Genomic DNA, 18,756 nt, shown 5'->3' on the forward strand with positions numbered 1-18,756 from the left:
TTTCGTAGTCCCAAAGACACTGCGAGCGGAGGGGCCATTGGCCCAGACTTGACCAGCCTCTCTGAGAAGTGTCTGCTTTTCTCCGTCTCCCACCCATTTTATATCTTTCCAGGTAGAAGACACCATGCGGTTACAGAAGCATGCTATCAATCACAAATTCATGAGAACCGACCTTGGCCCCACCCAGACCATGGAGGAAACAATGTTCGCGGAGACCATATATGGGTCAGACGTTGTGACGCCCAAGCAAGTAGACAGAGGGTGAACGGGGGTCTGCAGGTCTGACCTCACCCATCCCGAGCCTTGGACCTCAGCCCCCAGGGCCCGGAGGCTCCTCTTAAAAGGAAACTGCTTGATACAGAGAAGCAGAAAGAAGATGTGCCCTGCACAACCCCATCTCCCAGCTGTACATGCACACTTCCAGATATTTTTCTGAGTTTGTACATGGAAATGCAAGACATGGCATTCGTATAGTTTGTCGCCTGGGCTTTTCACTCTGCAGCTCATCGTGGCCACTCTTGGCACTCAATGTGCTTCTGCAGCAACTTTCAAGCGGTGCTGCAATAGGACGGCGAGGGTCATTGGCGCAGGGCTCTCCCGCTCACGGAGTGCTTGGCGTTCATGATTTGATTTCAGCCCTTGACCTGCCTTCACTGGGGGCTCTCCCTTAGGTGAGGCTGCTTCCAAGAGGGGCCACCGTGACTCCTGTGCGCCCCCCAGTCTCTCACAACCCCACCTTCCTTTGTCCTGCGTCAGGGGCGAGGCTGGCTGCACCCCTCCCCTCCAGCTCCCCGTCTTGTCTGACCAGGCTGCACGACCTTTTGTGCGCACTCTCTCCTTCCTCAGCCTCCCAGAGAGGAAGAGGCCCTGTCTGTTTCTTGAGGGTCCTTCTTCATAGTCTCAGGATTTCTTCCCTAGTCTTCTGTGCGCCCTCCATCCGCCCCCTCTCCCTGCACCTCTGCCCACCTCCCCCTCTGGCAGTTCTGCCCAAGGAGTAGTGTGACACTGCCCGAGAGGGTAGGGACCCGAGAGGCCCTCTGCCCCTGCAACTCTGGGAGCGACCAAGCAGAAAGTGTCCCTGTTGCTGCTCACAAGTGGAAAGGGGAGGAAAGAGGTCAGGGGGTAGCCTCTAAGCTTCTACCGTGCTCAGAGACAGGTTCTGGGCTCCTGTCCCCTGCCTGCCTGTGTCTCTTCCCTCACCACCTCCCAGCACCCATCCTTTCCCATCCTGACATCTGAGGAGGACTTGGTGGTTCAGAGCTGCAGCTGCTGGGGGGTGTTGGTGGGGAGAGAGGCAGGAAAGAATATCTTGTGTCCCCAGATGAGCCCCTCCTTTCTCCTAGGATTTCAATCACCATCTTTGTGCTGGGAGAGCCTCCCTTCTACTCCTCCCCAGCACTTGCTTCTTCCCAGGGCCCCCATCCCTTTTCTCCCGTGCTGTGGTGGGAACGATGCAGGTGGGGAGAGTGGCTCCTGGTCTGCTCAGTCCAAGAAGCCAAACTGCTCAGATGTCCTGCTTTCCCAGGAACCGAATCAGGGAACATCCAATATCCAATATTGGGGGCCAAGATTACTACAATATCTACTGTCAGCCACAATTCGGGGCCGGGGGCCAGTCTCCTGGCTTTGGAGAAGGGCAAATACCCCTGAGTTAGGGTGGGGTGCTCCCCTCGCTCCTCACCACACCCACTCTGATACCCTCCATCCCACGGCCACAGCAGGGATGTTGGAACTCTTTGCTGTGCAGCCCCTTTGAGATCCCTACTTCTGTCAGGCATCAGGGGTAACTGAAGACTTGTTCTCAAGCTCCTGACCATGCTCCCAGGGGCTCATCAAGAGCCTCCCTCTGACCGTGCTCCCAGGGGCTCACCAAGAGCCTCCCTCTGACCGTGCTCCCAGGGGCTCACCAAGAGCCTCCCTCTGACCGTGCTCGCAGGGGCTCATCAAGGGCCACCACCTGCTCATCTTTGGAATAAAGCACAGCGTTCTTCTGAAGCCCTCTCTTCTTCAACTTTCAATCCCTTCCTTCAGCCGGTCCACATCCCGACGACCACACCTGTAGGGCAGGCAGTATCCAGCGCTGTGCAGGTTAGGGGTAGGGGTGGCGGGGAGAGGGCTTGACCCCCCCTGCTGCCGTCTGGGCCTGTGTGCTCTGTGTGAGGGTGCGGGTCTCCCCCTGGGGCTCCTGCGTGGAGCGTCCCTCCCTTCTAGGCTGCAGGAGGCCGTCAGAGACCAGCGTCCCAGGGGAGAGAACCTCCCGCACTCCCGGCTCCCTAAGCTGTGGTTCCACCAGAAACCATTAGGGGTCACTGTTGCTTCAGCCACCAGGGACCTGCAGGATCCCTGCAGGGGTCCAGCGGGACAGGGGGTCCTTGCCGCCCACCCTGGCCCTGCCAGGGCAGGGTGCAGGAGTTGTAGACGCTATCGCAGAGACGGTCTCACAAGACTCTCCCCAGGCTCCGCGTGTGTGGCCGTGCGTGGCCGCGTGGGAGCCACGGCCCCACGGCTGGATGCAGGAGGGGCTGGTACAGAATGGGGAGCGCCGCCAGCCCCTTCCGCCGCCATCCTCCTCACCAAGGTTTAAGTCCTTTATCTGCAGCTCTTCCCCTCAAATGCCCTGACGGCCTTGGCATAAGAGCCTGCAAATGGACTCCGCCGCGCTCCTGCAGCATGCCTCCGGGGCATCTCCGCTCCGCTCATCCAAGGGAGCCAGACACGCAGACTCTGCTCTGATGCGCGTCCCTGCCTGGCCGGGGGAAGGGGGGGGTAATCCAGCGCGGACTGGTCACCGGGGCCCCTCCCCCGCCCGTTCTGCCCAGTGCGTCTGTCCTACGTGCCCGGAAAGGCGAGGGGCCACCCAGAGATGAGGGTGGGGACGGCCCCGTGCAGAGCTTCCCTGCCGGTCTCGACCGCGGGCGGCCGCCTGAGCAGCAGATAACAGCGGGGTTGTCCTGCTCCACCACCGCCTGGGCACCCTGGCGGTCCAGGTCCTGGCGGAGGTGCGGTCTGACGGCCCCGTACTTATCCTGTATCCCCGCCTCAGGGTCACCGCATCAGGTCCCCAGGGAGGAGGGAGGAAGCCCAGTCTGTGTTAATACTGTATAGATGGAGAGATGATGGGCTGCCCGGGACCACAGCACAACAGCCTTTATTGTATGTTTTCCAGCCCTCCCGGGAGAGGCAGGGGTGGGGGCAGGAGCCAGGGCAGGGAGGAAGCAAGGCTCTTATAGCCCTAATCATCCGAGGGTAGGCGGGAGGTCGAGGGGAGGGGCCTGGGAGAAGGGGTGAAGCTACACCAAGGGATCTGCCTGGGGAGGAGGAAGGAGGAGCACCAACCTTGGGGGTTCCTGGGTATGGCAAAGGAGGGGAAGGGGTGAGGCAGGCTGCGGGTCAGACTGGACCCCTGCTCACCCAGGTCTCTGGGTTCTCCCCACACCACCTGATGCATGGGGCAGAGGGGGGTGGTGAGACACCATGCTAAGGGCAGGGGTGTGGACACCCCATCCCCAGCATCCCAGACATGGACAGAAAGGCTTCCAGGCCTGAGGCGGTGTGCTCTTCTGGCTTCGAGTGTGTTGACGGCCCCACATGTCCACAGGAGACCCAGAGCTGAGGGTGGGTTCTCCGGACCCTGCCTTCCAAGTGGGTGAGCCCCTCTTCCCAGTCTGAGTAGGGCCCCCACTCTGAGGGCCTGGACCCCTCGTCCACTCCTCCTGCTGTGACCTTGCTCACTTTCTCATGGAGAATGAAGACTCCTGAGAAAATCTTCCTTACAACGAGTCCTCTCTGACCCCTCCCACCCCATCTTTCCTCTCTCGCTCCCTGGCCCAGCCTGGGCACCCCCTGGCCTTTCTGAAAACGGGATGGGGTGTGAATGTCTGCACACTTCACAGCCGCAAAGGTCAGGACCCTTCCTCTCTGCCAGGCATCCAGGGAATAGGGTGCCCCTCAGTGCCGTGAACCCCCATTTTGGAGGCTGTAGTCTGAGGAAGCTCCTTCTGGGGTGGGTAGGGATTTGGGTCTGGCATCAGGCAGCAGGGCCCCCTGGGCTCCCCGGCACTCCGGGCTATAGTAGAAGGAAAAGAGGCGGAAGGAGGGCCGCAGCTCCCCCCGAATGCTGTCCAGGATGCGGGTGAAGGTGGGCCGCAGACGTGGGTTCTGCTGCCAGCAGAGGCTCATCAGCTCCTGCCTGGTGGGGCGGGGGCAGCGTGAGAGGCCAGCTGGTGCAACGGGGATCGTGGGGGGCTACTCCTGCCTGGTGGGGCGGGGGCAGCATGAGAGGGCAGCTGGTGTAATGGGGGTAGTGGGGGGCTACATCTGGGAGGGCCACGGGGGAGTCAGCAGGGTTGGAGTGAGGAAGGCTCAGAGCTGGAGACCAGTGCATATGAGAGCATCAGAGGAGGCGGGCCAGAATCGTGGGGGCAGGGCAGGGTAGACAGAGCAAGGGTGAGGAAGGGGCGGGGGGTGACTTACAACTGAAGGGGACAGCTCTCCAGCTCCTCCAGAACCCCACCATCCATGACAAACTTGAGCACCTGCTCATTGGATAAGCCCTGGTAGGGCTGTTCGGCCAAGGTCGCGATCTCCCAGAGCACCACACCAAAGGACCTGGAGGATACGCAGAAGGGCCTGAGCCCAGCACCTTGCATGCTGCTCAGCACACCCAGGCCTCACCCCAGACCCCACCTCCACATGCCCCGAGCCCTCTGCTCCAGCTAGGCCCCACCAGACATCCGAGTGCGTCGTGAAGATTCCATCTTTGAGGGACTCGGGGGCCATCCAGCGCACGGGCAGCAGCCCCTTCCCACCCTTGCGGTAATAGTCTGTCTCATACACGTCTCGAGTCATCCCGAAGTCTGGAAAGTGAGGGTGAACGGGTATGGGGGCAGCAGAACCACACGTCAGCCCCCGCCCCAAAGATATCTCTCCCAGCCCTCTCCTGCTCCATAGCCTCCAAGAATTCTGGAACTTGAGGGCTCAAAGAACCTCAGAGATCATCCTGCCCCAACCCCTGTGGCCTTGGATGAGGAGCCTGAGATCCGGAGGGGGGCAGCTGTCGGGGACAGAGCTGTTGGCCGGGCCTCAGTCTCCTAGCCTAGCTTGGGGAGTCCCTCTACTCCTCAGGCTGCCCCACACCTGCCCAGCACCCTCTGTACCCCCGATCTTGACTGTGAAGTCCTGGGACACCATGCAGTTCCGGGCCGCCAGATCTCGATGCACAAACTTGTTGGCGGCAAGGTAGGCCATGCCATCTGCAATCTCACCAGCCATCTGGATCATATCTCCCAGCGCTGGCCGTGGGAGCCCAGGGTTGTTCTAGAGCCAAGAGAGGGGGCTGGTGAAGAAGGAACCTAGAGGTTGGACTCCTGCCCAAGGATCCCCCCACAACTGTGCCCAAGTCTTCTCTAACTCCCCAGCCCCTTGGCCCAGGGTCTTCCTGGTCTCCACCTCTGCCTCAGGCCGCAGAGATCGAAGATGGCTCTTGAGGTCCCCACGGGTCATTAACTCCATGATGACCAGAGTTGGCTGGCCCTGAGACACCACACCCAGGAGACGTACCTGGGATGGACAAAGAGCCTGGTTGCAGGTCCACCCAGCTCCCCTTGACCCACCTGGCCAAAATGTTGACCTGTTGTGACCACCACCTGACCCTGACACCAACCCTGACCCTAAACCCAACCATGACCATAACCCTAATTCTAATCTAACAATGGCCCTGACCCTAACCCATGACCCTAACCCATAACTATCATTCCAATCTTCATGATTCACCCAGTTCTGACCTTGATCCCAATCATGATCCTAACAATGATCTGGACACTCAATACTGACCCCCATCCATGACTGATCTCAGCCCTAACCATGATTCTACCATGGCCCCACCGTGACCTGGTTTTGACTCTAACCCTAACCATGACTTCTACCTCAGTCCCAACCCTGACCTTGATGGTGGCCTGACCTCGTCCTTGACCCTATCCTTATCATATGATTGTCACTGTAATTATGACTCTACCCCGGCAACGTCCCTGATCCTCCCTTACCACGTGGTGACACTTGAATGCCTTCATGACAGAAGCTTCCTTGAGAAACTCAATGCGTTCTCGTGGGCTGGCCAGCTCATTCACAGTCTTCAGGGCCACGGGTGTGGACTCCTCTCCAGCCTCTAGTCCCTGTGCCAGACCTTCGTATACCATCCCGAAGGAGCCCTGGCCCAGTTCCCGGATTATGGAGATTTGCTCCCGAGGCACCTCCCACTCATCAGGGATGTACACTGAGAAGAGGTGGGGGTCACGAGGCAAGAACACTGCTCTTTGCCACGCCCCCACCCGCTTCTCGCCTCTTCAGAAGGGCTTGGGTTCCAAGGCTGCCTCTCCAAGAATGTCTCCTCCAGCGTGCCTCTCCTCCCCTCCTGTCTCCCTGTCCCACACACCTGTCCACCCACTCCCAGACCTACTATCAGAGGCGCTGAAGTACTCCGGATTCACGGAGGCATACAGGGTGCTGTTTCTGCAATGGGAGGGGAGGGGGTCAGGCCACAAAGGTCCTCAGGAAGGAAGGAACAATGTCAGAGGACAAGAAGGAGGGAAGTTACTGACCACACCCCCTCCCGTCCCTGATCAGGGTGTCCCTGGGGAGCCCTACACACTTTCCAAGCTGGTCTTGGTCCTAGTCCTGGGGTCTGGGATCTGACAGGCTGGGAATAGGGAGCACAGGAGGAGGGGGGCTCCTGCCTCCTCAGGTAGTCCTTAGAAGTCAGCTAATCAAAGTCCTGCCCCCATTTCCCTCTTGTGTTCAGCCCCAGGGGCATCTGGCACCAACCATCCCGGGGCACATGGTGAGGTCTCTGTCTCTTCCCCTGCTTTATTGGCTGAGAACGCAGTGACCAACAGTCCCAGTGCACCCAGACTGGGGAGTCCCAGGAGGCAAGACTTTCACTGGTAAGGTCAGGGAAAGTTGGTCCCTCAGACTGAAAGGTGTGTCTCCTCCATGCTACCCTCGGGGGGATGAGTTATTGCTTCTAAGGAACGTCCTCTTGCTGTCTCACCTACCACCCTCCAGCGGCACCGACCTTGTGATGAGGGCTGGCGGGGGGGACGAGAAGGGGGGTGGGAACCGCTAGGACTCAGCATCGTCACCTCTTCCTGCCGTAGAAGAAACCGAGGGCAGCAAGAATGATGAGCAGCATGAGCCCCACGGGGGTGACAGTGAGAAGGACGTGCAGCCCCCCGGAGTCTTCCTCCTCTGGTGGTCAGAGGGCAGCAAATGGTAGGGTCAAAGATGGAGAAGTCAGAGGGTAGAGGACACTTCTGTTTTCACCATGGGAAGTGAGAACAGGGGGAGGAGCGGGGTGGAGTGGCCACCCCAGGAGATGTGGCTGGGCACCCAGCTGGGCTGTGGGGAGTGCAGCTCTGGGACCGAGGCCGAGTCTACCTGGGCCGGGGACGTAGAAAGCGATGCTCTCCGTCCAGGAGCCATTGCCAGCCAGCGAGGTTGCCCGAACTCTGGCAGAGTAGTTTCCAGGGGGTAGCAGGGCCAGCTGGACACCCCCAAACTTGGCATATCGTAGGCGAGACACACACAGCACTGTGGCCTCCTGAGGGCAAGATGGAACAGCTGGCTGGGAAGAGGATGGAGGCACTATTTGGGTCCAGGTTTGGGGGTCCCCCGGGGTTCCTACCTCTCCCAAGCGGCGGTACTTGATTTCGTACTTGAGGATGAGTCCGTTGGGGTCCGGGGGTTCCAGCCAGCGCAGGAGGACACTGCCTTTGCTGGCTGCCTCCCAGGCCACCTTCCCTGGGATACCATCGGCTTCTCCTACGGGAGACGGCATCAGGCAGCCCAGCCCCAGCACTTCCTCTCAGCTTCACGTTCAAGCTCAAGGGGGCTCACCTCGGAGGGTACGGGCAGCTCGGGGCTTATGGGGACTGGGAGGGGTGAGCAGAGCGAGGCCCTGGAGTTACGGGGACGTCGAACTCGTTAGTTGGAGCACTAACTGGGTAGAGTCCTTGGGGTCGGGGGCTGGGGGGTCACCTACTGTGGGGCATGGTGCGCGCAAAGACGAAGGTGGCCGCACTGCAGCCCACGGTTTGCGCCGCGTGGTTGCAGGCATGGATGTCGATCCGATATTCCGTGAAGTGGCGCAGGCCACTCAACACTGCGCGCTCCCGGGGCACTTTGTCCTCCTGGATCTCGAAATCCGAGCTGTTCCCCCCAAGCCGGAGGGCCCCGGCGGCCCGGCGGTGCCTCCCCGAGTCTCTGGGGAGTGCGCGAGTCAGAGCCGCGGCCGCGCCCCGGGACCCCCGCCCCTCAGTCCCGCCCGGCTCACCTTTGAGGACTCTTATTGATGGACGTCACCTTCCAGGGGGATCTGGGGAGACCCGGGAGGGCCGCGTCAGGCCCGGCCCGCCCCCCACCCCCCGCCCGGCCCAGCGAGACCCGCCCCGCCCCGGCCCCGCCCCTCCCCGGCCCCGCCCCCGCCCCCAGGCCCGCCCCGCCCCCGGCTCGGGCCGCACTTCGGGATGGTGATGGCGTTGTGCAGGAAGTTTTCGAACTTCTTCTGGAACGAGGCCTCTTGCGCCTCCAGCGGTGGCAGGACCTGCCCGGGAGGGGGCTGCTGGCAGGGGCAGCAGCCGGGCTCCATCTCGGCTTCCAGTTCCCCGTCTTCGCGGTCGAAGCGGGGGTCGTTGTTGCTGGTGGGCGGCCGCAAGTCTGGCGCAGAGCGGGGAAAAAGCGCAGTCAGACGGACCGCGCCCGGGCCCCGCCGCCCCGACCCTCCGGCCTGCGCCGCTGCCCCGCGCACCGCGGTGGCAGTAGTCGTTGAGATAGAGGTCGCCGTCCTCCGCCAGACGCTGCCACAGCACCAGGTAGTAGGTGATGTTCCCGTTGCGCTGAGTAGGTGGCTTCCAGCGCACCAGCAGGTGGGACGAGGAATTGGACGTGGAAATGACGTCCTGGGGCACCGTGGGCGCTGGGGGCGCAAGTAAGGTACGACTGAGGCGCCGTGGATCCCCCTTTCTAGTACTGTCCGGTAATGACCCGTCTCTGGGGTCCAAGCCCCTCGCATTCTCCCAAGGAACCCATGACCCTCAACCTCCCCTTCCTGGAACGCAGAATCCTGGCCTTCCCATGTCCCTGGAAGGCCCTTAAGTTGGCTCAAGTATTCCCCCTGCACTCTCCCACCCGCAGCCTCCCTAGGACCCTAGGCCAATGCCCTCTGTTCTTTCTAGGACTCAAAAATCTGGCTTCCCAGTCTCTAGGGGCCTGGTGTTGAGCGACCCAGCTTCTCTATTTCCGATGCCTGGGTTCCCTCATTCCCATTAGGACTCAGACATCTAGCTCCCACCCCCTTCAAGGTCTTCAGCCTACCCGCAGGCAGGGTTCGGAGGTAGACGATGGGGCTCTGGGCTCCTTGGTGGGGGCTGTCCTCAGCAGTGGTCAGTGTGATGGCCCGCACAAACACTGCATACTGTGTCCAGGGCTTGAGGGGCGCTAGAGTCACCCCAGGGTCCTGGGTGCGGCTTAAGGGCAGCTCCACATCCAGCAGGTTCCAGCTCTGGGTCCCACAGGCATCTGGACCTATGTGCTCTGTGGCATTCTGGAATGGGCTGAACATCCCATCATCCCTAGAGCTGAGGGGCGGCTCAGCCCCACCCCGGTTTCTAGAACCACCCTAACACTGTGATTGTCGTTCTTCTTCCAGTATGCATGAAGACATCCTGGGATGTCTTCCCAGGGAGCATTCACTGGGTGGGTCTGCTCAGAGCTGGGATTGAGCCAGCACAGCCACAGCCAGACTGCGAGGCCGTGATGCTAGGGGAGCTTCCGGAAGGACCCCTAAGATTACCTCCTGAGCCCAGAGGCACCTGGGTACAGTGGTGTGGATTGTGAGCTGCACAAGCCAGGCAGGGGGTGCCATGCACACTGCCAGCCCATGTTAGTGCTCCCCAAAATGTGGTCCATGGACCAGGATTACCTGGGAGCTTGTTAGAAAGGCAGATTCACGGGTTCTCCCCGAGACTGAATCAGAATCTATGGGGATGGGGCCCAGGAATCTGTATTTAGCAAATTCTCCAGCTCCCCATGCTGGAGACCTTCACCTACCACTGAGGCCCAGGAGAGCCTTGGCCATTTGAGCCGGCCTCCCACCACTGACTCCCCCTCCTCCCTCCCAGGCCAGGCCCTGTGCTAGTGGGAAACTAAGACCTCTCCGTTTTAGTTCACAGGAATGTTTCCAAGCCAGGTGGCTCCCATCTTCTGTCTACTCTAGAGGGGGAGTACTCCCCATGGCTGCCCTCCCAGCCTGCCATCCGGAACCCACCTCTCCTCTAAGAATTGTAGTTTTGATTCCTAGCCATGCTTTTGGAGAAATCCTTCCTGTGGTCTAACCACTATCCGTCCTGCTATGGTCAGTACACTCTCTCCAAAGAAAAGAGCAGCCCGTCCTTGGTTGTCCCTGCTCCCTCCCTTCCTCAGGCTTTAATGAAATGCTGGCAGAGCAACGCATAAAACCGCCAAATTAGTGGGTACTCCCCAAACCGCTGCTGGGGCAGGAGCATGTGGTCAGTACAGAACATTAGCATAGTGAATTGAAGTTTAATTATCCAAGCCTTCCCAGCGGGGCGCTTCTCCAGGTCTCTCAGAAGTCCTGACTGTCCTCTCCATTTCACTGGCGAGGTGAAACTGAGGCACGGAGGGTGAATAAAGTGAGGGGAGAGCCAGACGTGGGCCCTACAAGGGAGTGAGACTTGGGGGTCCTGGCTGCTTGCCTCCCTGCGGTCCCGCGGCGCTCTGCCCTCACCCCTCACCGGTCACCCGATTTGCGTTTGTGAACAGATCGTTGGGGTGTCCGGGTCTGACCCCGCCCCACGGGGGCTCTGGCCCCGCCCCACTCGGGCTCTGGCCCCGCCCCACTCTGGCCCCGCCCCCGGCACTCACGACTCCTTGTAGTACACGATGAAGCTGAGCAGGTCCCGAGCCTCCAGCGGCTCGTAGCGCTCCCAGCGCAGCAAGATGCTGTCGGCCTGAGTCGCGTTGGACACGAAGCGCAGGGTGCGAGTCTGGCCTGGGCGGGGCGAGGGGCCAACACCTGCTGTCAGCCGCTTTCGCCTCCGCGGGAGTCGCCTACTTCCCAGCCCCACCCTGACCCAGCGGATGCCACCCCCAACGCGGCCTCCGGAGAGAGCCTATCGCGTCGTCCCGGTCAAACGCCCCTCCCCCCGGGTGCGTGTCCGGTGGGTTTCGGTGTGCGTGCGCGCGCCTGGGGTTTCTGGGGGGCGTGTCGCTCTGGGGTCGTGGTGTCGGGCCTCACAGGCGGCGCGGTCTCCGTTGGTGCGGGGGTTGATCTCGGCCTTGTTTTGTCGTCCCCGCGTGCCGGTCACCTCCTCCAGGCGGTAGATATGCTCCAAGCAGAGGCGAGGGTTGAAGGCGAAGTATATCTTGCCCACGGGAATGGTGAGCCCCGCAGCCACCCAGGACCCCAGCTGCTGTAGGTTCGGGTTGTCCAGCACATACAGAGTGTAGTTCCTGGGGGAGGCCAAGAGACCTTCCGCTGCAGGGGAGGGGGAGGCCAGGGGTGGGGAACTCGGGTGCCTTATGGGTCCCTCCTGGAGGGGCTGTGCTGGGGGCACAGGGGAGGAGGGGCAGTCAGCCTGGGGCTCTGCCTCTCCAATGGAGTGTAGGTACCCCTGGGGGCCCGTGGTAGTTTGGGGGAGACATGAGAAACCACTCGGCTGGATGATAATTTAAAACGTTCTCTGGGGGCGACTGGGTGGCTCAGTGGGTTGAGTGTCTTCTTGATTTCGGCTCCAGGTCCTGATCTCAAGTTCATGGTCTCAGGCTGGTGAGATCAAAACCCCTCTCGGGCTCTACTTGGGGAGTGAAGCCTGCTAAAGATTCTCTCTCTCTCTCTCCCTCTGCCCCCCCCAACTCCCGCGCCCGGGCGCCCTCGTGTGCTTTCTCTCTCTGTCTCTCTTGAAAATAAATAAAATAAAATAAAATAAAACAGGGGTGTCTGGGTGGCTCAGTCGTTAAGAGTCTGTCTTCGGCTCAGGTCATGATCCCAGGCTCCTGGGATCGAGCCCCGCATTGGCCTCCCTGCTCCGCGGGGAGCCTGCTTCTCCCTCTGCTTTTCTCTGTCTCTCATGAATAAATAAAGAATAAAAATCTTTTAACAAATAAAAATTAAAATAAAGTAAAACATTCTCTGTGTTTTGAAAAATCCTAGCTATGTTACAGGTAGGTCTTGACGGATAGGTGGCAGGGATGGGTTTCAGACCCCGGCGGTCTTGCTCTGCAGCTGAGAGCATCCGAGAGCAATGGCGGCCAACCTATGTGGAGTCTGATGGCGCCATAACTTATATAGTATATACTGTGTTCCAGGTGCTGTCTTAAGTACTTTACACAGAACAACATAAGTAATGATTCACAACAGCCCTAAGAAATAAGTAGCATTATATTAACCCCATTTTTCAGATGAGAAAATCGAGGACCAGAGAAGTTAAGTAACCTACCCAGTGTCACACAGACAGTACGCAGCAGAGCTGGTTCCAGAGCCCATGCCCTTCCCCCCTTCTTGGGGAGTGTTAGGGAGGAGATGTGATAGAGGGAGCTGGTCAGAGGCTGTTTCTGACCCCTTACCCATCCACCATGGCGTCCCCCCGGATTAGTTTGAGGTTCTTGAAAAAGCCCAGGGACACGAGGGCAAAGGAGTGCTTGATTTTGAGGAAGCCGGTGATGGTCTCTATCAACCCCAGGCTGTGCTGCAGCCCCAGCTCCAGGTTATCTGGAAACGGGGAAGACAGGGCTGGAGCAGGGCGGGGCAAGTGTAGGGGGTGGGGTGGGGGGAGGTGCTGATGGGGTGCAGGGAGGAGGCCCCTCAGGACCGGGACCCAGGCTAATGGAAAGCAGTGCTTTAGCTGGGTCACTGTCAGGGGCATGGCCGGGAGGAGAGGTGCGGCCCGAGGAAGGTACTGACAGCCCTGGCGAAGGTTGATGATGAGGCTCCCCTCCACGTGGGTGCAGCCCACCAGGTCCTGTGCCGCCTGGATGGAGTCGATGGTCTTGGTGCCCACCTTGCACTCTTTGGGGCACAGCCCCTCACACTTGTGGCAGAATATGCTAGCAGGGGCAAGTGGAGGGTGTGGAATGAGCCCTGGACCAGTGGGGACCCCCTCACTGATCCAAGAGCACCCCCACCCCCCTACACTCACCTGCTGCCATTGCGGGTGAAGCCCGGGGGGCACTGGGCCAGGCAGCTGCCCTCGTGGATGCCGAAGGTGGAGGCGCGGCCAGGCACAGAGCGCAGGCTGCCACAGCGCTCTGCCGTGACGCAGCGCCAGGCCTCATGCTGGTAGGTGCCCGGAGGGCAGGCCCGGTGGCAGGCGCCCTGGAAGTAGAGGTGGCGGCAGGCCACGCAGGCCCGGGGGTCTTCTGGCCGGCTGCAGCCCCCCAGGCATTCGGAGTGGCAGCACTCACCCCCAGCTGTGCAGGCCAGCCCGTGGGGACAGGGACACACTGTGGACAGAGTGCTGAGTTAGGCCTCCCCCTGCCAGTCCTGGCGCCACGTGCCGCCCCCCTCCCCCCCGCCCCCGGGATAACACTTAGAGAGCATCCAAATTCCTCCAGTGCAGATGACAGGGCTGCTGGCTCGCTTTTCCCCAGATGGGGCTCGTGAGGACAAGGACCACGGCCCCTCTCTGTGGCTTCCCATGTCCCACGGCGCCTGGTCAGGGTTCAGAGCTCAGGACAGAGCGGTGACCTTGTCCACCAGGGCTGCTTCTCCCCAGCCTGCTGTCCTGTCCGGGCCCAGTGCTCAGATCATCACTGGGCACGGTGCCAGGGGGAACCAGCCGGCTTCTACTGGGCAGTGAGGCCTGGGGCCGGTGGGCCTGGGAGTGTGTGTGAGCAGGGGGCACCCCTGGTCATCTCACCTGCCCAGACCTCCACCCTCTTCAGCTCTGTGCCCTGGGCAGGGGGCTGCCCCAGCAGCCGTGGGTGGGTTTGGGGCTGGGGGCTCATGGTGTGCGGACCCTGCAGGTGGCAGCCGGCCGTCTGCGGGAGCGGGCGTGTGGTGGGGGCAGGGAGGGCGTGTTGATACTGTACATGAGGGAGGACGCTCAGCCACTGTATTTACAGCCAACACGGAGGCATGGGGACGTGGGGCCCAGCGGATACAGAAGGGATCCGGTTACTCTGCTGCTCGGACGCTGAGGCTTTGGGGTGAGGGAGCCCCAGGCTGGGGACCTGATCTGCTCCTAGCCTCTGGAAACTCTTCCTTTTCTCCCTGTAACTTCTGCTTCCTCCTTGCATCATCCCCTCCTTGTACCACTTCCCCCCTTTGCTCGGCTCCCTTCCTTCTGTTCTCTCTCCATGTACCTTACTTCCTAAAGAAGACCGCACCTGTTCTGTCCTTCCTCGGTCACCTCCTTTCCTTGTCCACCCAGTCCCCCCCCCAATACTGCCAGCCTGCCCTGGGTCACCTCTGCTATGACCACTTTTATCAGGAACCTAGAACTCCCACCAGGGCTCAGGCACCCGCTCTAATGCTTAGAGAATAGCTCACTGAGGGAACAGGCTCAGATATGCGACATGAAACAAACCATTAAGTCCTACGGCTGAGATCAGAGCCCAGGCCGTCTGGCCTTGTACTTAACCGCTGCCCCATATGTCCTCCTGTGCGGCCACCTGACATCCTGCCCTGTCCCCCCTCCCATGCCCACCTCGCGCCTGTCCTGTCCCCTCTCCCTGACTGTCCTGCACGGTCCCTTGACAGCCTTACGTCAACTCAGTTGCTGAACTTTTCTGACCCATCCTGTGGCCGCCCAGCCCCACCCGCCCCTGCCCTCCTTGTGCCCCCTGGTGTTCCGGGCAGGTGCCCACCTCTCTGGCAGTGGCTGGAGGTCCAGCATCTGTAGTCGGTGTGCCCACTGAAGGTGGTCCTAGCACAGGGCTGGCCAGTGGCGCCCAGCACGCCGGGGCACACGTCGGCACACTCCTCACGCAGCTTGTTGCCCACGATGTGGTTGGCGCCAGGTGAGGGCTGCAGCAGGCCCCAGTCGATGGTGGACAGGTGGCAGAGCTCCTGGTTCTTCTCCACCCGCACGGCCCCGCGCAGCACGGCCCCCAGCACTGGCAGCCCAACGTCCCGCAGGTGCGGCATCTCGTAGATGACCAGCGCGTAGCCCAGGAAGAGGCGGGCCCCGCGGACCACCGCCAGGTTGGGGAAGAGGTCCCGCAGGCTCTCCAGACCATAGACACGGAAGAGCAGCAGGTACTCAGTGACCTGAGTGAGGCGTGGGAAGCTGAGGCCTCGGAAGTCCTCGCCCGTGGCCGTGAACATGAGCAGGATCTGCAGATGGCCCTCCACCACGCTGCAGTTCTCCAGCCGGCGCAGCTCTGCCACCTCTGAGCGGATGTCCAGGCTGGGGCACACTGTGGGCACAGGCCGCAGCGGCCATCAGTGCAGCTTGGGCTGGGCACCCCGTCCTGCCCTGGCAGCTTTGGGGGAGGGGCACCTCTCTGGGAGTGGAACGTGGCGAGGGAGCAGGGCTCTGCTGTGGCCTCCTCCCTGGGCCTCTGAGGCTCCTGGCAGCTCGAAGGGCTCCACCAGATGGGCCGGCACGGCAAATGTGAGCTCCCCTTCCCTCCCCAGCCCGCCTCCCTTCTCAGGGGACTGCCACTGCACCCCCCCACCCCCCAGTGAGACTCCGAATCTAGAGTCTTCTTGGACTCCTTTCCTCCACTCCCCACACACCCTGTGGGCTCGATCTTCAAATTACAGCATATCCAACCGCTGGTCTCCACCTTCGCTGCTGGCACTATCCCTGCCTCCCTGATTAACTGCAGGGGCCTCCCAGATGGTCCCCCCACTGCCACTCTGATCCCCTTCTGGTCTGTTCTGCACTGGAGAGCCAAAGGGATCTTCTCAAAACAGGTTGGATCCCGTTCCTCCACTGCTTTAAACCCCCTGCCGGCCCCCTCTCGCTGATTGAAAGCTCCAGTCCTTACCCCAGCTGGCAAGGCCTCTGCGGCCTCTCTGGCCCCATCCCCTTCCTTCTCTTCAGCCACACTGACTTTTTGCTGTTCCTCACACAAGCCTGCCAAGCTTCTGCCCTGGGGCCTTCGCACCTTCTGTTCCCTCTGGCTAGAACACTGTTCCCTCTACATCGTCCCTCACCTCCTGTAAGTCTCTGCTCAGATGGCCCCTCCTCAATGAGGCCGTCCCTGACCATCCTTTTAAACACTCCCTGCCTCCCTTCCTACTTACTTTTTCTCCTTAAATCTTAACACTGGCTAATATATAATTTATTTTATTTAGACTCTAAGCTCCGGAAGGGCAGGGATTGTGTAATTCATTGCTGTATCAAGGTGCCTGGCCTAGTGCCTGGCACAAAATTGGTGCTCAGTCAATATCTGATGAACGAATGAATGAATTCCACGGCTGAGAAGCACAGCTTCATACATCCCACTTCCCTCCCAGGTCTAAAGGCGCTCGATGTCTGGTCCCTGCATTGCTTTACCCTCGAAGGGATGTTCCATGGCTCCCCATTGCCGGAAGTTCAAACTTGAATTCCTCAGCCTGACATGGCAGGGTGTTGATACACAGGCCCACACGAATACCTCTAGCCTCAGAGGGGTTCCTCAGCCTGGTCACAAGCTCAGCTCTTGTCCCACAAACCAACTGCAGGTCAAGCCCACCTCCCCCAATCCTCTGATCTGCGTCAATCACTTCCCCATCAGGCTGGGCAGCATCTGCCCGAGCACCCACAACCGCCGTCTACGTTTTTGTCACCCTCCAGGGAGGGGACCTCCTGAGGGTGGGGCCCTTGTTGGTCAGCACCTCGTCCCTCCATGGTGCTCAGTTCAGGACTGGAGCCACCAGGCACTGGGACCATGGTTTGAATTGATGGACATTTGGTTCTCAAGTCCACTCCTCTCCTGGGGACTGGGGTGTGTCTGGCTTCTTCTGACCCAGGCCCCAGGCCCACTTTCCTTTCTCTTCCCGAGGCACCTAGGACCAGTCCCCCGAGTGGGCTGGGTACTTGGTCCGTGCGCTCTCACTTTGCTCCTGGGGATACCTTCCTTCCATGGCAGGAGACGCAAGTCTGATTCTTTAGCTGGCCACTCGAGCCTGCTGGGCTGTCTGGCTTCTGCTCCCTCACTTCCTGCCTGGCTCTGGGCACTCTCCCACAGACCCCAGCCGAGGCCCTGCTGAGAAGGGGGCGGCTCCCTGGGGCTTACATCACACCTTCTCCTTGCTGTTGTTGATGGTCCCTGTGCTCGGCTCTGCCCAGTTACTGTGTGTGTGTGTGTGTGTGTGAGAGCATATGCAGGTACACACTCACACACACACACAAAGAGAAAGACAGAATGAGAAAACACTTCTAGCCCTCCAGGCAAAGGCCAATCAGGGCCTGCAAGGCGCCCACATGCCACTTCCCATCATGCCCCTGCCTCTCTAGGGCTCCCCTGATGGGAGTCATTTGGACAAACAAATCCACGACCTTCACAGATTAACCCCTACCTGCCTCGCCTCAGGACATGGCCCTCCCTGTGCAGAGCTGCCCTGGGAATGGGACATCTGGGTCCCCTGTGACCAAACAACCAAACGCCACCCCCCACCCACTCCCTCCCGGGGACGTGCTCCCCACCTGACAACCGTGCTCCTGGCTGGCATCCTGGCGCAGCAGTGGAGGAGAGGAGGGGGAGGGGCTCTTCCTTGCCTGCAATGCCTTCCTGACTGGCACTCTTCAGGGGACCCTCTACCCCAACCCATTTGCAGCTTTCCTCTGTCTCTGGCCTGCTCCTGGAAGCCCTCAGTCTGAGGGCCTCACAGGACCCCTCAGGTGGCACAGAGCACTGGGCCCCTGAGCTGCCTCAGTCCGGAAGGGGATCGTGGAATTGGGGAAGGGCATGCTCTTAATCCTTCCCCTTTTGAATCTTGCCGGCTCAGCTCCCCGCACCCCACGAGGGCCATCTGCTCTATACGGTCCTCCTCTCCCAGATCTGCACAGGGGAAGTGTCTGGCCCAGAGCACTAACGAAAGGCAGCTCCCACCCCAGTGGATCGGCCTTAAGTGTGGGGGTCACGAGACAAGGCCCAGGGGCCAGTGCCCAAGGCCCCGGGCCAGCTTTCTGTCCCAATCCTCTGAGCCTCAGTTCCTTGTCTGCACAATGGGTTCAGTTACTTCATGGTGCCCAGTTCTGAGCTACCCATCCCATCCTTGTGCCGTCGAATTCAGTGGCCCTGGAAATGACCCCTAAGACTCTCCCCCTCATGCCATTCTCATTCAGGCTTGCTGGGATCAGGGTTTCACAAGCAGGAATGGAGGACATCTCTTCATCCCTCTGTTTCAAGGTCCTTCTCACATCCCAGGGAACTAAGAGGAAACCACGCTTATGTGGGAACTAACTGCCCTTGCTGGTGGGAAGTCCTTCTGAGAGCTAACCTCAGTCTTCATGTTGCAGTAGGTAAACACATATGTTCTAGCTGAAGACTCAGTTGTTTGGCTTCCCAGCTGGCTGGGGGGGTGTGGGAGGGGTGGAGATGGGGCTCCAGGAGCCAGTGTCGGGGGACTCACCCTCTAGTGTGTCCAGGCCAAATCCCAAAGAGAGGAGGATCACGAGCAGGCGTGCTACCCACCCGCACAGCCTGGGTACTGCCATCGTCCCAGCCCTGCCTTGTGCCCAGTCCTGGCTTCTGCAGATGGCTCCGGGGAGGAGAAGGGACTGGCAGGCCCTAAGGGACACAGAGACACAG

At 60.4% G+C, this 18,756-nt stretch overlaps 1 protein-coding gene across 1 annotated transcript; it reads right to left on the minus strand.

The window, feature by feature from the left end:
• Nucleotides 1–3,026: 3,026 nt before the first annotated feature.
• Nucleotides 3,027–18,662, minus strand: INSRR (insulin receptor related receptor). The gene is made up of 22 exons (XM_045876044.3): nucleotides 18,578–18,662; nucleotides 14,878–15,429; nucleotides 13,209–13,512; nucleotides 12,974–13,116; nucleotides 12,637–12,781; nucleotides 11,309–11,523; nucleotides 10,936–11,062; nucleotides 9,367–9,605; nucleotides 8,801–8,968; nucleotides 8,514–8,709; nucleotides 8,327–8,368; nucleotides 8,036–8,256; nucleotides 7,679–7,815; nucleotides 7,432–7,594; nucleotides 7,137–7,242; nucleotides 6,455–6,507; nucleotides 6,042–6,271; nucleotides 5,449–5,559; nucleotides 5,157–5,316; nucleotides 4,727–4,856; nucleotides 4,474–4,608; nucleotides 3,027–4,189 (listed from the first exon to the last, which is right to left on the minus strand). The coding sequence occupies exons 1-22, from the start codon at nucleotides 18,660–18,662 to the stop codon at nucleotides 3,949–3,951; spliced, it is 3,903 nt and encodes a 1,300-aa protein (XP_045732000.1). The 3' UTR covers nucleotides 3,027–3,948.
• Between the last annotated feature and the right edge of the window lie 94 nt (nucleotides 18,663–18,756).

Source organism: Mirounga angustirostris, unplaced genomic scaffold (genome assembly GCF_029215605.1).
Source record: "Mirounga angustirostris isolate CCGP_5_RB_7025 unplaced genomic scaffold, mMirAng1.0.hap1 SCAF_6, whole genome shotgun sequence".
Classification (NCBI taxonomy): Eukaryota; Metazoa; Chordata; class Mammalia; order Carnivora; family Phocidae; genus Mirounga; species Mirounga angustirostris.